Source organism: Delphinapterus leucas, chromosome 4, assembly GCF_059928025.1.
Source record: "Delphinapterus leucas isolate spDelLeu-1000000601 "Yukka" chromosome 4, BTC_Dleu_Yukka2, whole genome shotgun sequence".
NCBI lineage: Eukaryota > Metazoa > Chordata > Mammalia > Artiodactyla > Monodontidae > Delphinapterus > Delphinapterus leucas.
In genome coordinates, this window is record NC_143132.1 from 96,234,696 (window position 1) to 96,259,686 (window position 24,991).

The 24,991-nt window shown below is 42.6% G+C and overlaps 1 protein-coding gene and 1 non-coding gene across 20 annotated transcripts in view; one reads left to right on the top strand and one right to left on the bottom strand.

Moving 5' to 3' along the window:
* GPR160 (G protein-coupled receptor 160) overlaps positions 1 to 24,486 on the bottom strand; it is a 96,232-nt gene extending 71,746 nt beyond the window's left edge. For 5 of the 19 annotated variants that reach the window (XR_016393091.1, XR_016393087.1, XR_016393090.1 and 2 more), the window contains exons 1-2: positions 23,760 to 24,486; positions 22,920 to 23,060 (exon numbers count right to left, since the gene is read on the bottom strand). Coding sequence is in view for 9 of the 19 variants with exons in the window: in XM_089910909.1 (XP_089767035.1) it covers positions 1,196 to 1,229; positions 23,760 to 24,343 (618 nt within the window). In the remaining 10 variants the exon portion in view is untranslated. Of the gene's footprint in view, positions 1 to 1,195; positions 1,230 to 21,701; positions 22,898 to 22,919; positions 23,061 to 23,759 lie in introns of those variants that run through there. The other 14 variants (XM_089910909.1, XM_089910905.1, XM_089910908.1 and 11 more) reach the window with 7 other exon arrangements.
* On the top strand, positions 2,649 to 2,773 carry LOC115802379 (small nucleolar RNA SNORA40). Its single transcript, XR_004022849.1, has one exon. It is a non-coding gene; the product is annotated as a small nucleolar RNA SNORA40 (small nucleolar RNA).
* Positions 24,487 to 24,991: the final 505 nt, after the last annotated feature.

The window sequence follows — 24,991 nt, forward strand, 5'->3', positions numbered from 1 at the left end:
CTTACAACAATCATGAAGGGTAGATATTATTTTTTTTGCATGAGGAAATGCTCGGGGGTTAACAAGCTCATTTCCCTTGTCCAGGGATTTTACGTACCTTTTATCTAATGCTTACAACAATCATGAAGGGTACATATTATTTTTTTTGCATGAGGAAATGCTCGGGGGTTAACAAGCTCATTCCCTAGGACGTGTGACTGCTAAGCGTTGAAGCTTGAAGTTCAACCTCAGGTTTCATTTCAAAGCTCTTCAGTAAGACACAATTATGGCTCAACTCACAACTGGAAATGTAGAAAGGGATCCAATTTATGTATGTGAAAGAGCTTTCCAAATAAGAGTGACTGTGTAGATTACTGGCACCCAAAGGATCCCATGAGAGCCCCTTCAGTGTTCTCTTCCCCTGCCACACGGAATAAACAGGATGTGTTCCAGACAGTACAGCTCAAGACAGTGGGACCTCGAGTGTCCCACAGTCAGTCTGGGTCCTCGAGTGACTGTGTGGGGCAGTGGAGCAAAGCCCCAGGTGATTCAGAATGGATGTACAGTGTAAGCAAGAAATAAAGTTTGTTGTATCAAGCTGGAAGGGTTTTGTGATTATATGTTATGGCCTATCCTGATGCATAAAATTCCTTATAATTCTCTGTACCCTTAACATTTCTTTAAGAATTAGCATGTATTATTTATATTATCAGAATTTATAAATCTACAGTAGAAAAAAGAACTTTGAAAAGCAGCAAAGCAAATATAAGAAAACCAGCAAAATCAAAATTCAGTTTTAATTTCCACTACATTAATTGCTCTTGACTGTATCGTTCTGAGATTCTTATATTTGCCTGTATTGGAAAATAAGGTCTTGATTCAGTGACCTGAATTTCCGCCTTAAGAAAAAGAAGAGTAAGGGAATTCCCTCATAGTCCAGTGGTTATGGCTCCACGCTTTCACTGCTGAGGGCCCAGGTTCAATACCTGTCAGGGAACTAAGATCCCACAAGCTGCGTGGTGCGGCCAAAATGAAAAAGAAAAAGAAGAGTAAATTAAACCCTAAAGTAAGCTAAAGGAAGTAAGCTAAAGAACAGAAAACAATGAAATTTTAAAAACAAACAAAAATAACAAAAAAAAAACAATGAACCAAAAGCTGCTTCTTTCTAAAAACCGATAAAATTGTAAACCTCCAACCAAACTGAGAAAGAACTTACCAAAATTAGGAGAGAGAGGACCTCAGCACAGATCCTATAAACATTAAAAAGATAATAGGGGAGTATTAAGAATACTTTTATTCCGGGACTTCCCTGGTGGTGCAGTGGTTAAGAATCTGCCTGCCAATGCAGGGGACATGGGTTCGAGCCCTGGTCTGGGAAGATCCCACATGCCATGGAGCAACTAAGCCCGTGCACCACAACTACTGAGCCTGCGCTCTAGAGCCCGCGAACCACAACTACTGAGCCCCCGTGCCACAACTACTGAAGCCCCGTGCACCTGTTACAGCCCGTGCTCTGCAACAAGAGAAGCCACTGCAATGAGAAGCCCGTGCACTGCAACGAAGAGTAGCCCCCGCTCGCTCCAACTAGAGAAAGCCCACCCGCAGCAACAAAGACCCAATGCAGCCAAAAATAAATAAATATTTTTTAAAAAGAAGAATTTTATTCCAATAAATGAGACAACTGTGATGACACACAAATTTCTGGAAAGACATGGACTACCAAAACTCAAAAAGATCCCTAAAAATCCCTATTAAAGAAATTGATTTTGTACTTAAAAACCTTCCCACAAAGAAAATTCTAGGCTCAGATGTCTTCACTGATGTATTCCGCCAAACATTTAAGGAAGAAATACCAAGCTTAAAGAGAACAGAAGAGAGAAACACATTCCAACTCATTTTACAAGACCAGAATTACCCTTATAACAAAACCAAAGACATTTCAAGAAAACTAAATTACAAAGCATCATCCCTCAAGAATATAGAGGCAAAAATCCTTAACGAAAAAATTAAATTCATTAATATATGAAAATAATAATATAATCTAATACACCACAGTTTATGCAATCTTGGTTTAACATTAGAAAATCGATGTACTTCATCGTGTTAACAGAATAAAGGAGAAAAACTATATGATCATCTGAACAGATGTAGAAAAAGCATTTAACAAAATCCAACATGATAAAAACTCTCATGAAAACAAATAATAGAAGGGAACTTCCCAACCAGATAAAAAGCATCTATGAAAAACCCACATCTAAGCTCAAATGCTGAAAGAGTGGGCTTTTTCCTCCTAAAATCAGGAACAATGCAAGGATGTCCACCCTACAACCCTCCTCAACATTTTATTAGAGGTCCTAGCCAGTGCGGTAAGTCATTAACAAGAAATAAAAGGCATGTAGACTGTAAAGAAAGAAGTAAAGCTGTCTTTAATCATGGGTGACATGATCATGTACTTAGAAAGTCTGAAACAAGAGCTACAAAAGGTAACAAGTGAATTTAGCAAGGTTGCGGGTTAATTTTTTAAAAATTGTATTTCTATATACCAGTGATAAATAATTGGAAAATGAAATAACATTTGCCATAGCATCAAAACTATGGAACATTTAGGGATAAATTTGCCAAAGCACAGGCAAGCACAGTATTCTGAATATTTTAAACATTGCAGAAATGGCACTTGTGTTTGCTTTTGTGTAATTCGTGGACAAAGACTTACAGACAGATGCAAAAATAAATCCTCCTTTGTAACCCAGAGCTCATTCTTCAGTATGAGTTTTGATACAGAAGAAGGAACATGATACTTAAAACAGGTTCAAGTGATGGGGGTATTTACAAACATAAAGGTTGCTTCCAGGACTATAAAATTGATAATTTAAAAGCATAAGATATGAGGGAAATTATCAGCTATACTGATTTAGTACTCTAATTTTAATGTTGACATGAAACAAAGATGGCTTCTTTTTTAAGGCTTGTACCTTGAGAACACAGTGTCTGGACTTTAAAAAGGTACTGGCATAAAGGAAACACTCCCATTTACCATTGCAACAAAAAGAATAAAATACCTAGGAATAAACCTACCTAAGGAGACAAAAGACCTGTATGTAGAAAACTATAAGACACTGATGAAAGAAATTAAAGATGATACAAACAGATAGAGAGATATACCATGTTCTTGGATTGGAAGAATCAACATTGTGAAAACGACTATACTACCCAGAGGAATCTACAGATTCAATGCAATCCCTATCAAACTACCGATGGCATTTTTCCCAGAACTAGAACAAAAAATTTCACAATTTGTATGGAAACACAAAAGACCCCGAATAGCCAAAGCAATCTTAAGAAAGAAAAACAAACCTGGAGGAATCAGGCTCCCTGACTTCAGACTATACTACAAAGCTACAGTAATCAAGACAGTATGGTACTGGCACAAAAACAGAAATATAGATCAATGGAACAGGATAGAAAGCCCAGAGATAAACCCACGCACCTATGATCACCTTATCTTTGATAAAGGAGGCAAGAATATACAATGGAGAAAAGATAGCCTCTTCAATAAGTGGTGCTGGGAAAACTGGACAACTACATGTAAAAGAATGAAATTGGAAAACTCCCTAACACCATACACAAAAATAAACTCAAAATGGATTAAAGACCTAAATGTAAGGCCATACACTATAAAACTTAGAGGAAAACAGGCAGAACACTCTATGACATAAATCACAGCAAGATCCTTTTTGACCCACCTCCTAGAGAAATGGAAATAAAAACAAAAATAAACAAATGGGACCTAATGAAACTTAAAAGCTTTTGCACAGCAAAGGAAACCATAAACAAGATGAAAAGACAACCCTCAGAATGGGAGAAAGTATTTGCAAACGAAGCAACTGAGAAAGGATTAATCTCCAAAATATACAAGCAGCTCATGCAGCTCAATATCAAAAAAGCAAACAACCCAATCCAAAAATGGGCAGAAGACCTAAATAGACATTTCTCCAAAGAAGATACACAGATTGCTAACAAACACATGAAAGGATGCTCAATATCACTAATCATTAGAGAAATACAAATCAAAACTACAGTGAGGTATCACCTCACACCAGTCACAATGGCCATCGTCAAAAAATCTACAAACAATAAATGCTGGAGAGGGTGTGGAGAAAAGGGAACCCTCCTACACTGTTGGTGGGAATGTAAATTGACACAGCCACTATGGAGAACAGTATGGAGGTTCCTTAAAAACTAAAAATAGAACTACCATACGACCCAGCAATCCCACTACCAGGCATATACCCTGAGAAACCATAATTCAGAAAGAGTCATGTACCACAATGTTCATTGCAGCACTATTTACAATAGCCAGGACATGGAAGCAACCTAAGTGTCCATCAACAGATGAATGGATAAGGAAGATATGGCACATATATACAATGGAATATTACTCAGCCATAAAGACAAACAAAATTGAGTTTTTTGTAGTGAGGTAGATGGACCCAGAGTCTGTCATACAGAGTGAAGTAAGTCAGAAAGAGAAAAACAAATACCATATGTTAACACATATATATGGAATCTAAAAAGAAAAAAAGGTTCTGAAGAACTAGGGGCAGGACAGGAATAAACACACAGATGTAGAGAATGGACTTGAGGACACGGAGAGGCGGAAGGGTAAGCTGGGACAAAGTGAGAGTGGCATGGACATATATACACTACCAAATGTAAGATAGCTAGTGGGAAGCAGCCGCATGGCACAGGGAGATCAGCTCGGTGCTTTGTGTCCACCTAGAGGGGTGGGATAGGGAGGGTGGGAGGGAGAGGCAAGAGAAATGGGGATATACGTATATGTATAGCTGATTCACTTTGTTATACAGCAGAAACTAACACACCATCGTAAAGCAATTATACTCCAATAAAGATGTTAAAAAAAAAAAAAAGGTAGTGGCATAGCCCAATGATATGTACTGTTCTAGGGTGTGATAGCTTAGGAGTAATCTGATTTCAACTTAATGCACGTTTAGAGGGTGTCTAAAACTCAGAACCAGTCAGAGCCGTCTCCTCTGACCCTAAACATGGTCCTAAAGTAAATTGCTTGAGGAAATTGGATCCCAAAGATTACAGATGGGGAATTTTTAAAGTGTGTCCATATTCTATGGGAGATCAAAGAAGGTGACCTTGAAGAATTGTGGACTGACTGACATGACAACTGTGGACTGAGCAAAAGTTCTTTTTGAAAGGGCTATCTTATCTTGAAGATTATGACTCAAACCCTGGAGGAACTAAGTGACTGGCAGTGGAAGGAATCAGAACATGTGAAATTCCTTCAGAATGTATTGACCTAAATAATTTTGCCTGTTTTATACAATTAAAAAAAAATCCTTTACACTTACAAATAAATAAATAAAATATTTAATAAAACAGAAATTAAAGAAGATCTAAATCCATGGAGACATATATGATGGATTGTTAAGACTCAGCCAGTTTTTTTGTTGAAATTGGCAAGCTGACTGTACAATTTATATGGAAATGTAAAGAACCCAGCAGAGCCAAAATAATTTTTAAGAACAACAAAGTTGGTGAACTTACACTACCTGATTTTAAGACTTGCTATAAAGGTATAGAAATAAAGAGGGGGTATTAGCATAAGGATAGTCCTATAAATCAAACAGAAGAGAATCCAGAAGTAGACCCACATATTTATGGTCAATTGATTCTCAACAAAAGTACAAGGTAATTAATGGGGGAAAGGATAGTCTTTTCTAAAAATGGTGCTGGAAACCATATATCCATATGGGTAAAATTAACCTTAACCCTTACCTCACATCATACACAAAGTAAACTCAAAATGGATCATAAGGCTAAATGTAAAAGTGAAACTGAAATTTTTAGAAGAAAACAGGAGAAAATCGTTGTGGTCCTAGGTAGATGTATTAGTTCCCTAGGGCTGCCATAACAAATTACCACCGGGTAGTCAAAAGAAAAGAAATTAATTTTCTCACAGTTCTGGAGCCCAGAAATCTGAAATCAAGGTCTCAACAGAGCCATGCTCCCTTTGAAAGCTCTAGAGGAGCATCCTTCCTTGCTTTTTCCAGCTTCTGGAGGCTCCTGGAATTCCTTGGCTTGTGACAGCATAACACCTATCTCTGCCTCCATCTTTACATAGCCATATATTGCCAAATTCTCCTCCATAGGGACTGCTGACCATTCTTGAATGATGGTTTAACTAGTATTAAATTCTAAGTTGAAGGTATGTACTCTTGTATTCTAAATGTTATTGTTAATGAGAAATCTGTTGTCAACTGCTGTTTCTTAGAGGTATGGCAGAAACGGTTAGTGGTTTTCAAAACCTGTGCTCTCTTCTCTTCCTGAAGCCCACAGGGGACCTATATTTCCCAGTCTCCCTTGCAGTGAGGTATGGTCACATGACTGACTTCTAGCCAATGGGATGTGAGCAGACATGATAGTAGCCCTTTCTGGGCAAAGCTCATTCCGCCTTCCTACGGGCAACCAGAGCAACTCTGCAGGACACATGGTGAAGGCAGCTGGGCTACCATCAGCCGGGTCCCTGAGTATAGAGGGACCCCCAATGACCTGAAATATCCGCCCAGGACTGTTATATGAGAGCAATAAACTTGTACTGAATTTGAGCCACTGTATTTTTTACCTATCTTTACAGCATTTTAGCCTATCCTACTTAATACAAAATACTTCTAATTGCTTCTTTTTCATATCCCTCCCATCTTGCTGCATTTATGTTCCTGCTTCTATTTCAAAATTTTTATCCACTGTAAGCCTTCACTGTATCTTTTGCCTACTTCTCAGCCTCCTAAAAGTATCCTTAGCCAGAGCACTGACTTACGAGATGCGGTACTGTGCACATACTCGTATTATAGTCATTGATGGCTCAACTACCTTGTCATTCATCACGGCCCAGGGGCTTGTTCTGCCAGACTAGGCACAAAGCCAATCATTCTCCAATCTGAACTTCCTGCTTACAAAATTAGCCTTCATTTGACATTGTCCAGTTTGTTAAGTACCTAATTTATCCAGGTTATTTTGACTTCTGTTTCCAGTATTCTGGCACACAAATATATACACAATACATCGGTAGTCATAAAGTTTATTTAATGGGACTGGGTCCCAGACTGACCTCTGAAGGGTTAACTGGTGAGCGCTATCCTGCACCAGCACCATATCCTTGATGTCTCTGACCTTCCTACCATCTGACTGTGGTATCATATAAGCTAAACTATGTTTCCCTGGGTTGTTGCTGATTATGTTATTCATAATTAAATCAACAGCATGAGAAAGTCAAGACATATGTGCCCTGTTTCCTCCAGATCCTTACTATGTTCTTGAAAAAATTAGGTTACATTGATGAGATCTGGCTTTCCATACAGCTATCATTAATTTTTACCCAATGCCCTAGGTTTGCTTATAAATTAATATTCTGGTGATGTATATTTTCACATATCCCTCCCTCACAGTGTGACTGTGTCTTATTTATTGCAAATTCCGCACATATATATTCATCTCTTCATCATTTTGGTGTGAACACACAGATTAATACAAGTACAGTGTTCAGAATTAAGGAGAAAGGAGTTCCATACCTTGTATTAATTGCTTTTGCCACCAAATTTTAAGAAAGATAGCAATAAATAGGAATATACCTAAAGAAGTCAACACATGGGGGAAAGGGATTCACAAGAGTAATAGTTAAAGGGTTACCAGATCGGGAATTCTTCAAAAGGAGGACATGTTAGTTTGGGAGCTAGTGTTTGCACCACCACCAGAAATGTCCAAGTACATATGGACAACTGCTTAGTAAACATGTTTATAGAGGTTTAGTCCTCACAGGACTTTTGAACTAGAGACTGCTTCCTAGTTCTCAATGATTATCATCAACTTTAGTCCTGCTCTCAAGCAAAGGAAGGGGCTTAAGCATACAGTGATCTGGAAAGTACCAATCAGAAACCCCTGCTCAATGAGACCTCACTGGCAGTCCCAAGCTACTGAACATGGCTCCTGGGATGACTCAACAATCAGAGAGATGACGACACTGCTCAAGTTCAGTTGTCCATAGTTTCTAAAACTATGGGTCTGTCGGTCATTGCTGAGAAAGTGAACCAGGCCAATCACCTAAGGGAGATCCTTTTTTCAACTTCACACAACCTGGGATAGCCTCCCCAATCAACCAGGGTCAAGCTGTCCTATAAGTCATCAACAACAGCATCCCAGACCTATGCCAGCTTACACTACTACCATAAACACCCACCTGTTTCTTCCATTCTCTCAGGATTCAGAAAATATAACATACACATCTCCTTATATTGATTAATTTCATTATTTTTATTAAAGTATAGTTGATTTACAATATTATATTGGTTTCAGGTGTATGGCACAGTGATTCAGTATTTTTAGATTATTCTCCATTAAAAGTTATTACAAGACAATGGCTATAATTCCCAGTGCTATCAATATATCCTTGTTGCTTATCTATTTTATACATAGTAGTTTGTGTCTCTTAATCCCATACCCCTATCTTGCACCTCCCTCCTTCCCTCTCCCTACTGGTAACCACTAGTTTGTTTTTTTAATCTGTGAATATGTTTCTGTTTTGGTGTATACATTTGTTTGTTTTATTTTTTAGATTCCACATATACATCATATCATATAGTATTTGTCTTTCTCTGACTTATTTCACTAAGCACCTTATTTCACTAGGTCCATCCACATTGCTACAAATGGCAGAATTTCATTCTTTTTTATGGCTGAGTAATATTCCATTGTATATATGTGCCACATCTTCTTTATCCATTCATCTGCTGATGGATACTTGGGTTGCTTCCATATCTTGTCTATTGTAAATAGTGCTGCTATGAACACTGGGTTGCATGTATCTTTTTGAATTCATGTTTCTGTTTTTTTTCAGATATAAACCCAGGAGTGGAACTGCTGGATCATATGGTAGTTCTACTTTTAGTTTTTTGAGGAACCTCCATACTTTTCTCCATAGTGGTGGCACCAATTTACATTCCCACCAAAAGTGTACAAGGGTTCCCTTTTCTCCACACCCTTGCCAACACTTGTTATTTGTGTTCTTTTTGACGATAGCCATTCTGCCAGGTGTGAGGTGATATCTCATTGTGGTTTTGATTTGCATTTCTGTAAAAATTAGTGATGTTGAGCCATCTGTATGTCTTCTTTGGAAAAATTTCTATTCAAGTGTTCTGCCCATTTTTGATTGGGTTTGATGGATTGTTTTTGGATATTGAGTTGTATGAGCTCTTTATTTTGGATAGTAACCCCTTGTCAGCCATATCATTTGCAAATACTTTCTCCCATTCAGTAAGTTGTCTTTTTGTTTTGTGGATGGTTTCCTTTGCTGTGCAAAAGTCTTTAGGTTTAATTAGGCCCCATTTGTTTATTTCTGCTTTTATTCCTTTGCCTTAGGAGACAGATCCAAAAAAAGTATTTCTACAGTTTATATCAAAGAATGTTCTGCCAATGTTCTCTTCTAGGAGTTTTACGGTTTCAGGTCTTACATTTAGGTCTTTAATCCATTTTAAGTTTACTTTTGTATATGGTGAGAGGAAATATTCTAATCTCATTGTTTTACATGTAGCTGTCCAGTTTTCCCAGCACCACTTATTGAAGAGACTGTCTTTTCTCCATTGTATATTCTTGCCTACTTTCTCATAGATTAATTGACCATAGGTGTGTGGGTTTATTTCTGGGCTTTCTATTCTATTCCACTAATCTATGTGTCTGTTTTTGTGCCAGTACCATGCTGTTTTGATTACTGTAACTTTGTGGTATAGTCTGAAGTCTGGGAGGGTGATAGCTCCACCCCAAATCATCTGAAATTCCTTTTAAGTCATTGATTTCTCCAGTGTTTAGACCAAGGACCATAGACTTCTTAGTCCCCCAGGATTTTCAGGTCAATGAAGAATTGGGACATAGGCAACAAGTATACAGATTTTTTTGAGAATTTCTTTTTTGAGAAATATTACTGGACACTTAAATGGAAGGACTTTGTCATATCCATAAGTTAGGTCTCCCAAGCTCAGAAAGTAGGAAGTAAGACCTTTTAAGGTCAAAATCTCATTGTGTACAGTTCTGTTATTTTCATACTTATTTTTTTAGGCATGAGACGAACAGCAGAAGTTTCAGAGATTAAGAGAAGCTTTGGGGGACAGGTAGGCCCCTTAAGTCAAATAATTCTACCTAAATATATATGGTGCTTTTTAGTTTATAAAGTATTTTATGGAGATGATCAGATTCAAACTGTCTAAATCATGCTCCTGAACCTACATTCAATGAATAATGCCAAGATGTTCGAGTGTCATAAGTAGTAACAGTGGTCTCTTCCCTAATTTGACATAATGAAAAAGTGCCAGAAGATGAAAAAGAGACACATTCACATGAACAGAATAAAGGAAAACATACAATATGATCATCTTGAGAAATGCAGAAAAAAGTTTTTGACAAAATTCAACATCCATTCATGATAAAAACCTCTCAGCAAAGTAGGAATCGAGGGAAATTTCCTCAACCTGATAAAGGACATCTATAAAAAAATCTACAGCTATCATCATACTTAACTGTGAAAAACTGACCACTTTTCCCTTAAAGGAACAAGGCAAGGGGGAAAAAAAGGCATAGAGGTTAGAAAGAATAAAGTAAAACTCCTTGCAGGTGATGTTTATACATACAGAAAATGCTAAGGCATCTACCCAAAACTTACTGGGGTCACTAAGTTACTTTACTAAGGTTGCAGATCAATTTTTAAAATTGTATATATATATATACACACACACACACACACACATATATGTATGTGTATATATATACATATATAGCATATATATAAAACAAAATTTGAAAATGTAAAAATTGCCATTTACAGTAGACTTTAAAATGTAAAATACATAGGAATAAATCTTTTAAAATGTGTACAGATCATCAGGGACTTCGCTGGTGGTCCAGTGGGTAAGACTCCGCACTTCCAATGCAGGGGGCCGGGGTTCAATCTCTGGTCAGGGAACTAGATCCCACATTCATGCTGCAACTAAGAAGGCTGCATGCCACAACTAAGAGTCCGCATGCTGCAACTAAGAGTCTGCACGCCACAACTAAGACCTGGAGCAGCCAAAATAAGTAAGTAAATAATTTTTTTTTTAAAAAATGTACAAATCGGGCTTCCCTGGTGGTGCAGTGGTTGAGAGTCCACCTGCCGATGCAGGGGACACGGGTTCGTGCCCCGGTCCAGGAGGATCCCACATGCCGCAGAGCGGCTGGGCCCGTGAGCCACGGCCGCTGGGCCTGCGCATCCAGAGCCTGTGCTCTGCAACGCAAGAGGCCACAACAGTGAGAGGCCAGCGTACTGCAAAAAAAAAAAAAAAAAAATGTACAAATCATCAATGCTAAAAGCTATAAAACACTGCTGAGAAGACAACAACAACACTGCTGAAACTAAAGACCTAAATAAATGGCAAGATATACCATGTCTATGGAAGATTAATATTGTTAAGATGACAACGCTCTCTAGATTGGTAGATTCAATGCTGTCCTGATCAAAATCCAACCAGGCTTTTTGGTAGAAACTGACAAGTTGATTCTAAAGTGTACATGAAAAATGCAAAAGATTCACTTTGCTGTACAGGAGAAACTAACACAACATTGTAAAGCAACTATACTCCAATAAAAGTTAATTTAAAAAAAAGAAAGAAAATGCAAAGGGCCAGAATAGTTGCAAATTTTTGAAAAAGAACAAAGTTGAAGGGCTTACACTACCTGATTTCAAGACTGATAAACTACCGAACTGAAGATGGTGTGGTGCTAGCTTAAGAACAGACAAACAGATAGAACAGAGTAGAGAGTTCCAATAGTCCACTTGATTTACAAGAAAGTACCAAGGCAATTCAAAGGAGGAAAGGAAAGTCTTTTCAATAAATGATGCTGCACTAAATGGATAACTGTATGAAAAAGAAGGAGCTCAATCCCATCTCACACCATACTCACAATTCAGGATTGATCACAGGCCTAAATGTAAAAGCTAAGACTAAAGCATTTAGAAGGATAACAAAGAAGAAAATCTTGCAGCGCTGGGGGTAGGTAGAGAATTATTAAGCAAAACACAAAAGCACCAACCATAAAAGAAAAAATTATAAAGTAGACTCATTAAAATTAAAATCTTTTGCTTATAAGAAAATGAAAAAGCAAGAGATATACTGGGGGAAAATATTCACTACACATATATCTAACAAATGATTTGTGCTCAGACTACCAGATCATCTATCTATCTATCTATCTATCTACCTACTTAACTACCTTCCTACCTATCTATCTATAATGCCTACAGATCAACAGTAAAAAGACAAACAACTCAGGGCTTCCCTGGTGGCGCAGTGGTTGAGAGTCTGCCTCCCGATGCAGGGGACACGGGTTCGTGCCCCGGTCCGGGAAAATCCCACATGCCGCGGAGCGGCTGGGCCCATGAGCCATGGCCGCTGAGCCTGCGCGTCCGGAGACTGTGCTCCGCAACGGGAGAGGCCACAACAGTGAGAGGCCCCTGTACAGCAAAAAAAAAAAAAAAAAAAAAAAGACAACTCAAAACAAAAATGGGCAATATACTTGAAAAGACAGTTCAAAAGGAAAATGAACATATGGTCAACAGCATGTGAAAAGGTGCTCAACATCATTAGTCATCAGGAAAAAGCTAATTAAAAGCACATAGCCATACAGTTTCACATCCATCAGGATGGCTACAAGTAAAAAGACCAATACTAAGTATTGGGAAAGACGTAGGAGTATAAAATGGTACAACCCCTTGGAAAAGTCTGGCATTTAAACATACATCTATCCTATGATCCAGTACTTCCACTCCTAGGTATTTATGCAGGAGAAATTAAAATACATGTCCACAAAAAGACCTGTATGATAACACCAAATGCTAGTGAGCTTGTGGAACAACAGGAACTCTCACTGCTAGTGGAAATACAAAATGGCACAGCCACTTGGGAAGACAGTTTAGATTGGCGGTTTCTTACAAAATTAAACATATTCTTATCATACGATCCAGCAATTGCCCTCCTTGGTATTCACCCATAGGAGTTTAAAACTTATATCCACACAAAAACCTATACACAAGTCTTTATAACAGCTTTATTGATAATTGCCAAAAGTTGGAAGCAACCAAGATGTCCTTCAGAAAGTGACTGGATAAACTGTGATTACTTAGCATTAAAGAAAAAAAAAAAGCTATCAAGCCATGAAAAGACATGGAGGAACCTTAAAAAATGCATTTACTAGGTGAAAGAAGCCAATCTGAAAAAGCTATATACTGTATGATCCAACTATATGACACTCTGGAAAAGGCAAAACTATGGAAACAGTAAAAAGATGAGTAGTTGCCAAGGGTTAGAGGGGAGGAAGGGATGAACAGGCAGAGCACAGAGGATTTTTAGTATTACTCTGTATGCTACTGTAATGGTGAATACATGTCACTATACATTTGTCCAATCCCACAGAATATACACCACCAAGAGAGAACTGTAATGTAAACTTTGGACTTTGGGTGATTATGATGTGTCAATGTAAGGTCAACGACTATAACAAATGTGTCACTGATTGGGGATGCTGATAATAGGGGAGGCTATGCATATGTGGACACAGGAAATATATGAGAAATCTCTTCGGGAAATTGTACCTTCTGCTCAATTTTGTTGCGATCTAAAATTGCTCTAAAAGATAACGTCTATTAAAAAAAAGGCTTGTACACAGGAAATATTTCTTAGATATGTAATTAGAAGTGCAAACCATAAAAGAAAAGAAATTGATATCTTAGACTTCATCAAAATTTAAAACTTTTTTCTTTAAAAGGTGCCATTAAGAAAATAAAAATATAAGTCAAAGATTCATAGAAAATATTTGCATGTCATATATCTGATAAAGCCCTTGCCTCTAGAATTTAAAAAAATATTTGAATATTTTACTTCAATTATTTTTATTTGAATATTTTATAGAATATTAAAATTTTTTTGAAACTCCATATGACGATGGTGACAACCCAATTTAAAAAATGGGCAGGGCTTCCCTGGTGGCGCAGTGGTTGAGAGTCTGCCTTCCGATGCAAGGGACACAGGTTCGTGCCCCGGTCCGGGAAGATCCCACATGCCGCGAAGCGGCTAGGCCCGTGAGCCATGGCCGCTGAGCCTGCGCGTCCGGAGCCTGTGCTCTGCAATGGGAGAGGCCACAACAGTGAGAGGCCCACGTACCAAAAAAAAAAAAAAAAGGGCAAAAGATTTAACTAGATATTTCAGCAAAGCAGATATACAAATGACTAATAATAAGCACGTGGAAAGGTGCTAATCATCATTAGTCATTAGGGAAATGTAAATTTAAACTGTTATAAGGGAATTCCCTGGTGGTCCAGTGGTTAGGACTCCGAACTTCCACTGCAGGGGGCAGGGGTTCAATCCCCGGTCAGGGAACTAATCCCGAAAGTGGCGTGGCCAAAAACAAAAAACAAACAAAAAAACACATAAACTGTAATAAGATACACTCCTACAGCCATCAGGATGGCTATAATTAAAAAAACTAACAATATTGAGTGTTGGCAAGAATGTGGAGAAATCAAAACCATCATACATTGTTGGTGACTCTACAGCCACTTTTGGAAAACAGTTTACCAGTTTCTTAAAAAGATAAACTTACTATATAATCTGGTAATTACACTCCTAAGAATCTACCCAAGAGAAATAAAAATATAGGCCCCCACACACCTGTACATGAATGTGCACAGAAACATTATTTATAACAGCCAAAAACCAGAAACAATTCAAATGTCCATCAACTAGCGAAGAAATAAATGAAATGTGGTTACATCTGTAAAACTGAACTATTCAACAATACAAAGGAACAAGCTACTGATACATGCTGCAAATGGATGAACTTCAAAAATATTATGCTAAGTGCAAGAAGCTAGACACAAAAATCCTACATATTCTAGGATTCCATTTATAGGAAATATCCAGAAAAGGCAAGAGACAGGAAGTAGGTCAGTGGCTGCCTGGGCTTAGGAGTGGGGACTTAAGCTGGCATGAGGGAACTTTGGGGGTGATAGAAATGTTCAAAAATTAGATTGTGGTGATGGCTGTACAAATCTATAAAAATCATAGAATCGTACACTTACCACGGGTGGATTTTATGGCATGTAAATTGCACCTCAAGAAAACTGTATTTTTAAAAAAGGACTTGTAAAAGAATGTTCACAGCAGCTTCCTTCATAAAAGCCCCAAACTGAAAACAACCCAAATGGTCTTCCAGGCAGAATGGACAAATGAATGGTTGTATAATCAAAGAGTGGAATATTAGCTATTAATAAAAAAGAACAAACTACTGAAATACACAACATGCATGAATCTCAAAAACATGCTGACAAAAGAAGCCACTTTTGTTTTCCTATTGTATATTGTATTCCATTCATAAAAGAGTCTGTTGTTTGCTGTAGACAACCTCTGAATCAATCACACTTATTTCCAGAAAGTATAGTGTGTGTGTGTGTCTATTTGGAAGTCATAACATGTCAAATAGTTAATATAAATGAATGGCTAATGATTTAATATTCAGTTTAAAATGTTTTAATTATGTCATGTGATACACACAAATATATCTAATATATGTATGTTATTTAACATAATCAAACTCATTCATTCTGTGCATATTCATTTGCTCATTTACTCCAAACATATTTATAGAGGGCCAAAAATATATTCCTGGCAACCAAGTTCAAACCATGACTCAATCACAAATACAATGTTGATATATCACTTCTTCTTCATGACAGAATCTGAGTGTACCTTTCAGAATACAGTTTACTTAACATGAGTTTCCTGGTCTGCTCCCGGGAGGAAAACGTGTTACAAACCTAACAGTCACAGACTTATGAAGCAAAAACAAGTTTGGTGCCAGTCGGGAACTGCAGATGCAGGACTAGTAAGTGAGGCTGTCATTTCAGGCCTCCACGAACTCCCCTTCCTGCCTGCGCCTGCCACTGGAAGGCAAGCTAAAATGTGCAGACACACCCTGAAGGAAGCTGTTGCCTGGTGAGTGGGCTCAGGACTCAGGCCAGGAGGAAGAAATGCCACCATCACAGGCAGCTACCCACCCCCACCCTTCAGGTAACTTCCCTCCCACTCGCCAACCCCCTTGGGAGTCACACCTCAGAATCTGCTCTAAGCTGGGCCTTGACGTGTGTGATGATGAGCAAGGAGTGATTGCTGCTCCCCAGAGAATCTGTCTACAGACCACACTACCCAGTGCCCGGGAGGGTATCTGTCAGGGTACTTCCTATACTCCTCCTGCATTTTAAAGAGTGTTTAGAATGTTCATGCCTCCTGATTCAGTATCTCCACTCCAGGAATTCACCATAAGGGAATAATCAGAGCTGAAGGAAGTAATTACGGCCTGAGCAGCTCACTTCAGCATACTTATAATAGCCTACAGAACACTCTCCCACCCCAAAAGGATCAGAGCAATTTAAATGCCTCACAATAAGGAAGTAGTCAAATGATTTATGACAGTCATAAGATGGACTACTATCTGTAGCCATGAAAGACAAGCTCTTCAGAAAGATTAAAGTACGAGAAAATGCTGACAATACAATGTAAGATGACAGAACTGAGATAAAAGCTGTATATACCAGGGTTTCTCACGGGGGGGAGATACTGTAATGGAATTCCTCATGCCTTCCAGAGGTTCTGCTGATCCCTGAGAATCAGCGTAACCGAGAGGCGTGAGCTGTTATCCTCAGACAGTCTAACGGTAGGGGATGGGAGGCTGAAAACCAGTGGTACATACAGCATTATTCCCATATTGGGTAAACCTGAAAAATGTACGAATATACACAGATCAGAGGTAATTAATGCCAGGCCACCTGTGATTGGTAAGGTCATGGCCTTGTAGACCAATACTTCTCAAGCTTGAATGTGGATCTTGGTAAAAGCTGGATTCTGATTCATTGTGTCTGGGGTGGGCCTGAGATTCTGCACTTCTAACAAGCTCCCGTTGCTGCTGGTCTGCAGGACACACAGAATCAGCAGGCAGCAGGGGCAAGGATACCAATGGGAAATGGCAGGGGCTGTGGAGGGAAACCCCTGCAGAACGGTCAGAAGGGAGCAGCTCTGTGGGCTGTTAGCTGGGGTGGGGAGGGCCGTGGAGGCTGTGCAGCATCTCACTGGAACACCTGGCTGGGAGCGGCGGAGGAGAAAAAAAGGAGGAGAAAGGCAACAGTTCCATGAAGGTCCGGACCTGGGCAGGAGGAGGAGGGAGCCCAGAGCCCCGCCTCCCCCTGAGCCCCACTGGTACCTCCGTGAATGGGTCTGGGCAGGAGCTGTCAACCGGGCGACCTCTGCCTCGGCTGCTGGCAGGGGACTCTGCGGGGGACGGGCTACCCCTCCGTTCAGCCTCCCTGGACACAAGGGATGCTTTCAGCTTCCCGAGAACACCTCAGCTCTCAATCTCCCCCTTCCCCTCCCCAGACGTCATCACTCCCTATGACTCCTTAAGGGCATAAGGAATACGAACACGGGTTACCTTCTCTGATAAAGTAGAACGCACAGCCCACTCCTCTGTTCCTACTTCTGGGCTCCCCTCTGGCCTGAACCTCAGTTCCCTTGTGTACCTCTCCTGACAGAGAGCAATAGGCAAGAGAAACAAATGCAAATAAATAAGCCCGCACCACTGGTCAAAGATCAAATTGGATAGCCCTTTGAAAACGACAAAATGTTCTGCCAATACAGGTTAACAGCACCTCTATTATTTCTCCAAGTTAAAAGTAAACCCCCTGGGGTACCTGGTCTTTGACTTCGCCACCAAAGGGCAGGTCGGACACAGTACTTCACGGGGCCTGGGTCAGGACTTCGTATTTGTTAGCTGCTCCCAGCATTCCCGTGAGGAGGGCACGTCCCCAGCTGACAGAGGACTCAGGTGGCATGAGCCCCGCCGCAGCCGCCGAGGCAGAGGCATCTGCCCCATCTACGCAGTCCGCTCCTCCCCCACCAGGGGCCGGCGGGGGGGACCCATCTCCTTTCCAGAGGCACAGCGCATTTTAATCCCCAGACCACAGGGCCACAGCCCCAGTTCCCGGCCCCGTTCTCGTCATCAGTTCCAAAGCTGCTCCGCCAAACCCCCTGCTGACATCTGTCACGGAGGACATTTCCTCAGGCCACGAGGCAGGCCAGGCGGCCTCTGAAAACAGGGAGGTCAGAGCTGGAAAGCGTGTCTACCCTGCAGCCTGCCTTCTAAAATTCTCGGGGGGAAATCCCCCGAATAAAGGCCAAAGCGAAGGAAGGCGGGGCTCCAGCGACAGCGACAACCAGCGCTCAGGGAACCCCTACTCCACGCCGGGCCCTCCACGCGCCGCTTCATCCTCGCAGCCCTGTGAGGTAGGTGTGCTCAGTACTTCCATTTTACACAGGAGAAAACCGAAGGGCAGAGTGGTTAGAAAAATAGGTCAAGGTCACACAGCGAGGTGGTGGGAGAACCAGGGAGACATCAGCCACCTGGCGAGAGTCCACACTCGGGGGCGCCACGCTTCACCTGTGTTTGCTGAGGCCGGTCATCAACCTAGTCTCCTTGCAGGCCGTGTGTTTGACCAGGGAGTAGTAATCACCTACCTGAGAACACGCCCAGAGCTCCCCAGAAAGGTTCCGATCAACCCGCCGGCCTGGCACTTAGGAAAGCCCTCGGCTTCTAATGTCCTTCTGCCAACCACACAAGGCAGCCCGCCTGCAGCGCCCCCCGTCCCACGTTTCTTCTCACACTGGGGTACGCACACACCTAGACTCACAGCTCTAGTGACAAAGGTCACAAAACGACACCTGACGTTTCCTCAAAACCGCACAGCAAGGTTCCATCTGTACTTCCTTCTCAGCACTTCTGCCTCACCATGCCCACACCTCCACACAGCAGCCACGAGTACTCGGAACTCAGGGAGAGGAAACAAAGATCTAAACAGCAGCCTCTCCTGCAACGAAACTCCACATATAGACAGAGGCAGGAACATCTGTCCCACGACCCTTGAGCGAAAGTTTCAAGATGAGGAATCAGGCCACTCTTGGACTTGCACCCCAGAAACCTCTCAAAGGCTGGACTAGGGCGCCTCAGTTCCTCCTGCCTGTGGAGCTTTCCGACGGGGCCATGCCTCAGTGGTGTGCAGGACAGATCTGTCACCAGCTGGAGAGGGGTGGGCAGAGGAGGGGGAGGGGATTACTTTCTGGGGCCCTCAGAGCAGAGAGCCAGGGCACAATCTCAGGATCCCTCTGGATCCCAAAGTCAGGCTGCTTAAAGACAGAGGGCTTCTTGGTGGCCCACCCCTACAGGACACCCCGGGGAACCCCCCCAGGTGCACAAGACCCATCTTCCTGCTCACAAAGAGTCAGTAGTTTGGGGTTTGGGAGGCCCTCCTTTTCTCTGCTGCAGCGTGCCCACACATGTACTCCATTCTTATTGTATTGCAGGGGTAGTAAGCTCTAAAGTTCTATGTAAATGAGTAACACAGACAGGGTGTGAGAAAAATGATGACATACCTTGTATTTTCTGTCACAGAATCACTGCAGAGTAAACACAAGAGTGTTCATTCTCTCAAAGGAATATGCTCTTTCCCTTTTTCTTGGGACAAGAGCCCTCAAGCTCTCTTGGGTTATTCCATATTGGGGAGATGCACACGTAGGAAGAACTCTTACTGTAAGAAACAACAGTGCAAGTGCGATGGTCCCTGGGCTCAAGGACGGGGACCACGATAGGGAGTGGTGGAGACCAGGGGGAAATGGAGTACACTACCCTTCTCTAGAGAGAAGGCTGCTCCAGTACCGCCTTCAGGAATTCTTGGGGGCAGAATATTTGAAACCTCCCAATTGTCAACATTGGCTCAGCTTTGTTTTTGATTTTCCCAAACTCTGTGCTGGCCTGATAAAACATCCTTGTCGGCTGGATGTGGCACACGGCCCCAGTTTGTAACCAGGGCAGTTGAGTGTGGCAAAAAAGATAGCTTGCCTTGGGCTTCCCTGGTGGCGCAGTGGTTGAGAGTCCGCCTGCTGATGCGGGGGACACAGGTTCGTGCCTGGGTCCGGGAGGATCCCACATGCCGCGGAGTGGCTGGGCCCGTGAGCCATGGCCACTGAGCCTGCGCGTCCGGAGCCTGTGCACCGCAACGGGAGAGGCCACAACAGTGAGAGGCCCGCGTACCGGAAAAAAAAAAAAAAGAACTCTTGGGTACGGTAGCTCTGCTGTCTGCTAGAGTTTGGACCAGCACAGAGGCTGGAAATAATGTAAACTCTAAGGTCCAACAGATCTGAATTTGAATCCTGGCTCTATTTTTACCAGCTGCCAGACCTCAAGTGAACTACGAACCTCTCTTAGCTACAATTTCATCCACAAAATGGGTTGAAAATACCCAATTTAGAGAGCTTTGTGAGAATTAAAAACATGTGTGTGAAGATGACTTGAACTCTTAATGAATGTTAAATTTCCTTCCCCCATATCTCCAAAGAAACCACCTGGCAAGCCTTCACTTCTCTAGATTTTCAAATTTCTCATCTGCTAAAAACTAAAATAATCCTCCAGCACCGCTGCTGAACTTCACAGGATGGGATGAAGTGATGTAGATGAGAGCTGAGTGCTTACAAATTAGAAGAGGATTATTGAGTGGATTGCCAACACCCTTTCCTCTCGTTTCTAGGCCAACAAAGCAGTATGTAGTTTGCTTTTCTAATGTGTTTATACCCTTCCATAACATGATGCGGGAGAAGATGGTGTCACATTTGTGGTAATTCCTTAAAATGGCGATTAACAATAAACTCTCCAGAGTCCGCCCAAATCTACCGTCCTCTCACAGAGGAGAGCATACATGAGGTCACTGCCTGTTCACTTAAGAACCTGGCAAGTTTCTTTTCTCTCTCCATGTTCTTGTCTCAGAGAACTGAGGTCGAAAATAAAGTCACTTAACAGTTGCCTATTTCTTTGATTCACACAAAGAAAACTGTCACAAGCCAAACAATTTCACTTAAGTACCATCATGAATTCACTAGGATATTTCCCAACAGTAAGGGGATTTTGGTTGGTTCTCTCATTTTCCCATGCACTACGAGGAAACTGGGACATGCTCTGACATTTCCTCAACTGAATCTGACTTAAAGCATCTTTACAACCTCTTTTATTCTAGTGAATCTACACGGGCAAGGTCTAGGCTGAGGGGATTCATCTAACACTTCAACTTTCAGCTATCACTGATATCATTTACTTGCGTTGTTTTCTCTTAAAAGCAAGGAGGCATTAAAATCAGTTCCACGATATCTACTAAGAAATGTGGGTTTATCTTGCAGGACTATATGCCTCCCTTTCCTCCCTCTATTGAACTTTAATAGCTCCCTCATAAGATCATCACGTTTCCAAATTATTCATCAGGCATGATAGAATGAGTAGGAATTATACGGTAAATCCAGAGGGGGCAAAAATAAGCAAGTTGGATGAATATATAGATATAACTTCCCATGTCCCTCCTCTTGAAAGCAAGGTTCTTGGAAAAGAATACACAGAAATTTCAGGAGCCAGTTCTTTGCTAAATATTTACACTGCATGATACCTGAAGCAAACAAGGTAAGGACAGGAAACAGGCCACACACACACAGATAAGATCTCTCTCGGGTAATAAGTAGAGCTCCACTCACCTTGTGATTCATTTTCATAATGTTGACTTTGTACTGATGTATACAATGCTTCCAAAAGTGTACGCAAAACCTAAGTGCGTACGGGAGTGTTCACTACTCTGAGCTCTGTTTTTTGATGAGCGTAACTTAGAAAGGATTTGGGCAGTTCAGAAAAATTGCTAACACATTTTATACAACCTGTCCATTTGGAGACAGCTCAACCCCTATGCTTGCTAATACCCTTTGTATAAAAAAAAAGCTGACCCAGCATCCACCTGCATCAACTTGATCCTCTCAGCTTTGTCACACTCAGCAAATGCTCTGTGCCTTCGCAACAAAATAAAGCGGCACCCCTGGGAGGGACAAAAAGACTTGTTATGAGTCTGGAGAGGCAGCCTTTATACCCAGCTAACAAAGAGTGAGGATCTGTGGAAGGCTTTGAATCTAGAACCACTAGCGTTACCTTCCAAATCTACCTTCTGCAAAAAACCTCCACAAGTGGGGTTACGTTGAAAGGAAAATGCCAAACATACAAAAGCAGAGTCAAGAGTACAAGGCAGTCCGTACCCCCATACCGTTCATCCATCTTCAACTATTAACAATTCATGGCCAATCTCCCTCCACCTTGTTCCCCCTCACTTCTCCACTAGCAGCCCTCCCCAAAACTGGCTTATTTTGAAGCAAATCCTCAACCTATATTTCAAGTTTAGAATGTATTTCTAACAGATAAGCGTTTAAAAACAACCCTAATCATGATACCGTTACCAAAAGTAACTAAACAAAACTAATATTCTTAATACTAAAAAACAGCCAGTACAAATTTCCTCTATTGGCACAATTTTTAAAAAAAACTATTTTCATCAAATCAGGACCCAACCAAGGTTTACACATAGCATTGATGCCTTCTGTCTCTTAGTCTTTAAACCACAGGTTCCCTCCATCCCTATGATTCTCATAGCAGCCAGGCTGATCCTCACCTGCAATTCCCAACAATTCTATTCTAGAGATACCACAAAGAAACTCCAGCCTTAGGGGCTGTCAAGAAAAAACGTGTATGTTAATTAGTCGTTTCATAGTTAAAGAAGTTTAAAAGTAACCTGAAAAGCACAAACGAAATTGATCTGACCTGAAGCCATGAACAATTCTGAGATCCAAACACTCACTCAAGTGTCCTTTGCAATTCTGGTCTGTGGTGGATTTATCTCCGGTGTTTGAACGACCCCCCGCCCCGGCCCTTACCCGAGTTATTTGCACAAGCAAAGCAATGGGGCGAAGCAAGTGCGTTTCCTCCCAGCTGGACCTTCCTCCGCAAGCCGGGTCCTCGCGGTCGCTTCCGGAATTCGGGGGGCGGGGGACCCCGCTGCCACCTCCCGAGACCACCTGCCCAGGTGAGAAGAGGAGTTTCACTGAGCCAACAAATTCCGGAGGGCGGTCCCAAGTTATTTAGAGAGAATTTTGAGCCATCCAGGCTGGGCACAGAGAAACCACCCAGAACGCCACGGTCTCAGAGAACAACCAACCTGAAAAGCCCCAGGGCTTAATCCCAATGCCCGGCGCTCGCGGGGGCACCGTCCCCAACGTCCAAGGGCCAAGAGAGGGGACGCAAAGTCCGCCCCAACGAATACACGAGCATGTGTGCCCGTGACTATATGCCCACCTGTGTGTTCCAGGAAGGAAAGTTGCACACACTGATGTTTTACAATGTTTAATAGCCCTGGAAAGGGGTTGCGAGCTGGATGTGAGTATACACCCAACCTAGGCCACCGGTTCCATCCCTGCACCCCACCCCCGGGTCCAAACCCGGGGAGGACCCGTGGCGCGAAGGCTACGATCACCCCCCAGCCGGAGCGCGGCGTCCTCGGCTTTCAGTCCAGGGCCACCACCCACTCCAGGATCTCTTAAGTAATAAAGAATCCCAGCCCCTGAATCCCCGGGAGTGAAATTCCTCTCCCTCCCCGACGCGCAGAGCACAGCCAGGGAAGCGGGGAGCGGCGCGGTGCCGTCGGCCTCCCCACCCCGGAGCCCCGGGTGAGGAGGGAAGCAGCTGCGAGACGCCAGGCGCGAGTCCCCGCAACTCACCCGAGGCGCGGCGGCTCCCGGCTCCCGGCTCGCGCTCCGCGTCCGCGGCGCTGGGCGCCCGACCAGACCCGCGGCGAGGTCGCCGCCCGGGCACCTGCCGCGCCCGGCCCCAGGTAACCGGGGACAGGCCAGGGCTGAGAGCACGGCCCCGGGGACCCCGCAGCAACCCCGCAACGGCCCCGCGCGCTGCTACCAGGAAGTGCGGATGCAATCCTTTGAGCGCGCACGCCCCGTCGCGACCCCAGCAGGAGACTAGCCGGAGGGCGCCGCCTGCGGGCGGGGCGGCGAGAGGCGTCCAGGCCGCCACCCAGGCGCGCGGGAGAGGGGCCTGGGTCGAGGCTGGCACAGGGGATTCCCCGAGGGTGTAGGGTGGAAGATGAGACCCCCCCTTTTGCGTGCCGGGCCTTCAGATACTCCCACCTCCAGCCCTGCCCAAGGATCTCCCATCTCCTCAGCAGGGTCGGCAGGGGGCCATTGCAGTTTCCTCCAGATGAGGGTATACATAGGGTGACAGAACCTGATATAAACAACCACCTGTAATGCACTATGAATTCACATTTAAAATAAAAATCCGCAAATTGCATATTTGGAAATAGCACACTTATACTGCATTGCCTTTCTTTGTGTCAACATTACTAATTTGTTATATTCAACAAATATTTGTTGAGCACCTACGACTTGCCAATCATTTAAACATTTAAAATATAGCGCAGGGAGTTCCCTGGAAGTCCAGTGGTTAGGACTCTGCACTTCTACTGCAAGGGCCACAGGTTCGATCCCTGGTCGGGTAAATAAGTGCCGCATGCCCAGTGGCGCGGCCAGAAACAAGAAACAAGAAAAGAAAAACCCAGCACAGTTTCCTCCTCCTCCTTTTCCTGAAGAGTCTTCAATAAGTGGAGTGGGCTGGCCCTTTCTTAACCTCCCAGAAAGCTTGAGTGGTCTTGCAAGGAACTTAGCAACGGCCCGCCCAAAGGTGCAGTAAGAACTGAACCGTGATAGAAATAAGTGTGGGCTGCTAGAGGGCCTGCGAAGCGGCTTGACCCAACCTGGGGAGGTCAGAGAGGAATTTCTGGAGAAAGGGACATGTGTGCTGAGTCCTGAAGGACTACAGGATTCACCAGGATGTGAAGTGTTTCAGCCAAGATTCCACTGTGAGCAAAGCCAGAAGCCAGAACTGGCCAGAGAGTGCATGTTCTGACAGAGGAATAGCAAGTGAGTCAGTAGAGCTGAGA